This window comes from Galeopterus variegatus, unplaced genomic scaffold, assembly GCF_000696425.1.
Source record: "Galeopterus variegatus unplaced genomic scaffold, G_variegatus-3.0.2 Scaffold3269, whole genome shotgun sequence".
NCBI classification, from domain to species: domain Eukaryota; kingdom Metazoa; phylum Chordata; class Mammalia; order Dermoptera; family Cynocephalidae; genus Galeopterus; species Galeopterus variegatus.
The window spans coordinates 147843-155064 of NW_007729380.1; the positions used below are offsets into that span (position 1 = coordinate 147843).

Consider the following 7222-nt stretch of genomic DNA (forward strand, 5'->3'; position numbering starts at 1 on the left):
TTCCTCCATCTTCAAAGCCAACAATGGTTCATCTCTCTCTGACTGTTCAGTATTTCACATTTCCCTCTGACTCTGCCATTCGTCTAAGTCCCTCTTCCCCTTTTAAGGACACTTCTGATTACATTGGGCCTACCTGCATAATCTGGAATAATTTTTCTATTTCAACGTCAGTGGATTAGTACATTAGTTCCACCAGCAACCTTAATTCTCCTTTGCCATTTAACCCAATATATTTATAGGTTCTGGGATTTAGGGCATAGACATTGTTGGGAAGGAGGGCATTATTCTGTCTACCACACTGAGATTCCACACATTAAATACAAATGTAAGTATACATCAAATATACCACAGTTTAGTATTTTTGTGACAGTTCAATAATTGTCATTCAGTTGCCTTAATCTACAGAATTTATCTTTTTTATCCAAATAAAACCTATTAAACTGGCCAGATACGACAGTAAAAAAAAATGTAAAGATACATAAACTGTACAACATTACAAAGTAGTGGTTATTTGTATGTCTATGTGTGTATATACATGTATACATGTGTGTATATGTAAACATATATATGTATATATATACACATACACATAATTTTAAAATTAATCAAGTGGTTCTAGAAAATTATATACAACAAAGATTCCTGGGAAGGGAATGCTTTAAAATAAGACCATATTTACAATGATCCAAAATCAGCTCAAGATGAGATTTTTAATGAAGAATATAAAGGTTAGAGTAAAAAAAGTCTTTCTTTCCAGATTTGCCATTGTCCCCTACTTGTTTTCTTCTTGCTTTGCTCCTGTTATTGTCCATATTAAACGTCCTTGTGCTCTTTAAAAGCCTGCCATCATGTGAAGTGACCAGACCCCTTAGGAACAGGATCAAACCACCAAACCCCAAATATATGAGTGCAGCTGCCTCAGAGGAAATCACTGAAAATAAAGGCAAATCATCTGTGCACTGCTCCATCTGGCGTACCTGTAATCCAGAGGAAAAGTCCTAGTTCCTTCCATGGCTGAAATGCTAGCTTTGGTTTTTGAGAAACACTTTACTTGCAAGTGTGACTACTGTCATTAGCAAGAGCCAGTGCCTGGCCCGTGGCAGACTTAACATACGGGAATGTGGTAGTGGCAGTCGTTCTCCGTCAGCAGGGAGATTTCCGGCCACTCCCTGAGAGGATCTTCTGGGTAGCAGACTTCAAAGTCTCTGGAGTTAAACTTGAACAGTCTGAACACTTTTATCTTCACTTCAAGGGAGTATCCAAGTATAAACATATCAATCTATGAACGAGATGAAAGGGACATCACAAACACACATTTGCAAATTCCTGCCTCCCACCACAGTGGGGGATGTAGTCTTCTGCAGCTTGTGAAATAATCTACTTGTTTACAGACCCGCCCATAAACCACTGAGTGGGCACAGAATTAGGAACAAATGTCCATTGTGTGGAAGGAAGGAGACAAGCGTAGGAACATCTCTCTAAACTAGTGCTAAGAAATCATAGGGAAAAGCTGTTTGGAAAAAAAAAATTAATGAAAAAGAAAGGAATGCTTGCAATAAAAATTACATTGTTTTCCAACCAGTTTTACACCATTTTAAATCAATTTGTGTAAAACTGTCAGATAATTTTGTTCAGCTCTAGGAAAGCAAAACTAAACAAAAAAGAAACCCTTTTCTATGGGGATAAGAGCACTTTCTGGGTTTAAGAGATTTCAGTAATTTCTATATCTGCAATAGGTAACCAAATGCTTTCCCAAAGTTATCTCACTTTCCAATGGGACTTTTTCTGGTTAAACTGTGTGGAAGAACCTATTACTATCTGAGAAGCAGCGTGCGAGGTCACAAAGACTCCCAGAGCTGGTACTCTCTGACATGGGTCTGGAGAGACAAAGCAACCAGCACAGAGCAGTGAGGTTTATTACTATTTTTTTCCTCATTTGTGGGGCAGTAATAGCAACCAGCCACTCCTGCGCAGTTGGTTTTACCACTGCTGAAAGTAAACGCAAACGCCTGTGTTCAAGTATTGTCCATATCATCCTTAATCAAACACACTCCATTTTTCCACCCCATTTACCTGCTCTAGTCCACATGTGTCGCCTACAGAATTCAGGTGATTCATCATGAAGCTCAAAGGATCAGCTGATGTCTCCCTGGAAAACAGGAGTCTAAAAAGACTGGGAATGACCTTGTTAGTCTTCATTTGTTCATACGCTTCAGTGACTTGATATAGCATGATGAACTTTAGAGCTTCATAAAGTTTGTATTCCAAAATGGCATCAGAAAAAAGGATGTTGCACATACTTCCTCTCTTGTGATAATCTTTAATTCCACTAAATTCAGTCCACTAAAAACACAGATGTAAAAGTAAAATTTAGAAGGATAAAAGTGAATACATTTATCATGGCATAATTTTAATACTACTTATAAGGAAAGGCCAGGGAGCTAGCTAGTTCTCTTCCCACCATGTGAGGATACAGCAAGAAGATGGCTGTTTGTAAACTAGAAAGAGGGCCCTCACCAACAACACCACCCTGTTGGCACCCTGATCTCAGACTTCCAACCTCCAGAACTATGCAAAATAAATATCTATTGTTTAAGCCACCCAGTTTACAGTATTTTGTTGCAGCAGCCCAAGGTGACTAAGATATATATTTTTTACTTTTACAGTAACAAACTAGTTTAAATAAAACATTTTTTTTCAAAACAGCACCACCTGCTACGTAAAGTCCTCAGCAAATCGGTTTTCTAAAATTGCTTAGGACAGTTGGGTTATACAAAGGATATTCCAGCGAAGAATAGTGCTAGCATTCTTTAACACTCACTGTGTGCCAGGCACAGTTTAAAGCACTCTACATGTATTAACTCACTGAATCCTCACAATAACCAACAGTATATGAATATATACTATTCATATTTCTCTTTTACAGATGAGAAAACTATGGCTCAGAAAGGTTAAACTATCTCTGAAGGTAACCCAGCAAGTAAGTGGTGGGCTCAACATTCATTCCAATCATCCAAAATCCATGTCATTCATTATTAAAAGGCAGGAAGAACTCTAACTCAAATTATTACATCTCTGCCATGCCCAAGTTATTAATAGGGTGCATTCCAGAAGGGTATTTCTGAGCACTTTGTCTGGGACTTGCACCACATTTTCCTGGGGAAACAAAGGTACATGATTGGTAAGGTTTCCAGGCAGCCCAGAGAGGCCTCTTTACCCTATAATGGGGCTAATTATTATGTAGAACAACATTGCTCTCATTCATTACTTGCAAGGAGAAAGGAGAACAAGGAAAAGAAGTCATCAGTTACTGGGAGAAGCAATTCCACTTGCATTTTCCTAACATAAAGTGATATGCCTGACACGGAGAAAACTGGCTGCAATTGGGATGTATGCTTTTAGTTCTAGTCTTTGGTTTTTTTCCCTTTAACCCTCACCTGTGTTTTCAATAATTCCACACATTTACGTAATTTTCCAAACACGTTTGAACCTGTATACTTCTCAGGACCAAAACTGTATTGCTGGATCCAATTACAACCTTGTGAAAATAGCAGTTTTTCAGGAAGCTTGAAAAGGAAGTAGATGCAGACAATGATTAGTATCTCTATGCTCATTACACACAATTTAGAATGTGTCACAGCACATAGTCTTACCTCATTAAAAAAAACTATAATAACAGTTAAGTAAAAAGTATGTAGTCATTTTTTTTAATTTGTGAACTACATGATTTTTAGATCATATTCTTACTCCAGAATTTCACAAGTGATGAAAACCTAAATATAGGATTATGTCCATAGAAACAATCTTTTTGGATAAAATACTTACCAAACTTCCTACATGTAGCCTTTTAGAAATTATTTTTAACCAAATGATGTTGGAGCAGTGTAGTACATCAGGGAACAGGTGCATTTTAGAATAGTGCACTCTGCGGTGCCAACCTAGATGTCACTTACCAGCTGAGAGATTACTTAACCAGCATGGGTTATTTCACCTCTTAGCCTTGTCCTCCACTGTAAACTACCAATAATACTGTCTACTTTACAGGGCTCTTGTTAGGATTAAATAAGATTATGGTGTCTGTAAGAATCTAACACATCATAAGTATCCAATACATTTTCCCACCCAACTCAGCTTGTTGAGCCCAGGGTCTCTGTTGTATTCTTTGTCCTCACCAACTAGCAACAGGGCTAGCACACTGTATACTTGACAAGTATTTTCTAGATAAATGTAACTAATAAAAACAAGTGTAAGAGATGTTAAGGAAGTAGAACACATGTGCCTATCTATACATACATTTTATACTTCTTTGCTCCTCGATCCTTAAATGTACATCCTAGATTAGGCATACTTCATTCAAAATAAAAATTCAGGTTATTCATCAAGAATGTCCTGCCTTACACTGTTAAAAAAATGAGAAAAAAAGCCACTGACTGGGAGAAAATATCTGCAAATCACATCTGATAAAGTACTTGTATACAGAATATCTAAAGAACTCTCAAAACTCAATAATAAGAAAACAACCTAATTTTTTTAAAAAAAAGGATAAAAGATTTGAACAGACACTTCTCCAACAAGATAATATGGATGGCAAATATTGGATAAAGATTATGGATGAAAAGATGCTCAACATCATTACTCAATAGGGGGATACAAACTAAAAGCACAGTGATACCAATCACATCTATTAGAATCACTAAAAACAGAACCCAACACCACCAAGTGCTGGTGAGAATGTGGAGCATCTAGAACTCTTATACATCACTGGTGGGGATGCAAAATGGCCAAGCCACTGTGGAAAAGTTTTTTGCAGTTTCTGATAAAGTTAAACATACACCTACCATACCATACAACCAGGCAAACTTACTCTTAGGTATTTACATGAAAGAAATGAAAACTAATGTTCATATAAAATCCTGTATGAGATTATAACACCTTATTCATAGTTGCCAAAAACTGGAAACAATCCAGATGGCCTCCAACTATGAATGGATAAACAACTGTGTTACATTCACGTAAAAGAACACCACTCAACAATAAAAAGGGATGAACTACAAATTCACAGAACAACACAGATGAATTGCAAATGCATTAGCCTAAGTGAAAGAAGCCAGATTTAAAAGTCAACATACTGGATGATTCCATTTATATACCATTCCAGAAAAGGCAAACTACAGGGACAGAAAACAGATAAGTGGTTGCCAGGGACTGAGGATGGGAGAATGACTGACTATGAAGATATAGAAGAGAATCTTTGGGGTAGTGTTCATACTGTATGCATTTGTTAAAGCACATATAACTGTAAAGTAAAAAAGTATTTTACTAGACCACGTTACTGACAAAGGACAAATGCCCCTCAAGAAAAGATGGTGGCATTAAAAACAAAACTGAGTATGACTGTCTTTCTGAAATGATTTATCAGCAAACTGATGTGAGACATAGAGGATGGGCTAAATGAACTCTCAAAGTTCCTTCAATCTCATGATCCCCTGGGTACAAAGTTGCCCAGAGAAGACCAGGAGCTTCTGGGTCGCAGTTATCATCAACATGACATTTCCGTGTTTCCAGCGTGAAGACATACCTTAACAATGTCTTTTTCTTTCATCCAGGATGGAAAAGAGAGGCCCTGGCTGAATATTTGAAATAACACCGATCTCAGAGCATCGTAGTTATCTCTCTTTACTTGTCGAACACATTTAATATGATGCCGCCAAAACAGCTCTTCATAAGCCTGTTAGCACAAGACAAAGTTGTCTATTAAATCCATTGGAAAAGGAAGAAAAGAAAGTGAATTCACTGTATTTTCATGAGGTGTTCCTCCCAACTAACATGTATAACAGAAACAATGATTAATTATGAATATGACTGCATGTAATTTTAAAGTGACTTGTGTGTGTACAGAGTCTGTGACATCCTTTTTGGGTAATAAATCCTGGAAGCCCAGGGCCAGGGCAGGTCATTTTGGGTAGATTATGGATGCAACCTAACCACAGTGAAAAATACTGTATACTTTTAAGACCGTGCTAAGGAGTACTTTAAATATAACCCCCACCTTTTTTTTTTTTTTCTGGTTTGGGCAGCTCTGCTAGGAATATTTACCAAGACTGGTCCAATGGAAAATTCTAAATATCCTCAAAATATTTTATGTCAGGGTGCCTGATACCTTCAAGGACAGAGTCTCTACTGCACACGCAGATGTTTAGTAAGCTTGGTCAGTAAAGAGCCAAAAAGAGCACAGTGCTCAAGTTTCCTGAAATTACAGACCTAATTTACTTAAAGTCCTCGAAGGCACCAGCTCTAGGTAAAATGCCCAAAGCCAATGGCTAGCAGATGTTTGGCTTTTAAATTAGAGCCTGAATTGTTACTTGCATCACATCTGGTATTGGTTGATCTCTGGATTTAGTAAAGCAGAACGGAATGTTTGTTTTCTGACTTTGGTAAGTTCTACCTCTTCCTTAATGTCTATACACAGACACACCTTCCTCATCAGCTTTGCACGGGCTGTCTCTCCTTTCCATTCTCTTGCACAGTAACTGAGTAAATCAACTTCTGCCTCCACGCTGAGGTTCCCTGGAGCAAACCAAAAATAAAAGGCAGTTAATTTTTCCATTCCCCTCCCTTCTTGAGCCCTCTCTGCACCTTAAAAATATGCATGAAAATATTTACTTTTGAATTTTCTCTGTAGATATCCAATCCACCTGAAAGATAAAGGGAACAATAACATCAAAATTCTACTTTATATTTAAAGGGTATTTTTGAAATTTAAAGATGATACAATGACTTACCATTTTAGCTGGTGCCCTAAATAAATATGCAGCCTCCTGAAGTAGCAGAGGGCAGTCACCAGAAATGAAACTGCCAACTTTGCAGAGCCCTTTGCTATTCTCCAAACAGTATCTAAGGCTTGGCTTGTAACTAGTGTCCAGGAATAAACTTGGTCACTTCCTACAAAAATAAAAACCACATCACAATTACACAAGTCAGTTTTATTTAAGTGAAAAATGTACATAGAGATTAGATCATTTTACCTGTAAAACGTCTATCACTGATTTACATCAATATATTTTTAAGTATTCAGAAATTCAATCCAAAAATTAAAGAAACACATAGTTCTCCCATAATCAGTGTCATATACATAACAACATCTTTGTTCCACAAAATTAAAGAGGGATAGTGAACATAAAGAGAATCCCTTCAGATTCAGAATCCCTCAGACCTGCTTCTA

The 7222-nt window shown here is 37.2% G+C and overlaps 1 protein-coding gene across 1 annotated transcript; it reads right to left on the reverse strand.

The window, feature by feature from the left end:
- Positions 1 to 333: 333 nt before the first annotated feature.
- Positions 334 to 6936, reverse strand: FAM105A (family with sequence similarity 105, member A). Its single transcript, XM_008584465.1, has 7 exons — positions 6783 to 6936; positions 6664 to 6695; positions 6476 to 6567; positions 5579 to 5728; positions 3438 to 3566; positions 2074 to 2343; positions 334 to 1279 (listed from the first exon to the last, which is right to left on the reverse strand). Exons 3-7 carry the CDS (start codon positions 6482 to 6484, stop codon positions 1106 to 1108), a joined length of 732 nt encoding a protein of 243 aa, XP_008582687.1. The 5' UTR covers positions 6485 to 6567; positions 6664 to 6695; positions 6783 to 6936; the 3' UTR covers positions 334 to 1105.
- Between the last annotated feature and the right edge of the window lie 286 nt (positions 6937 to 7222).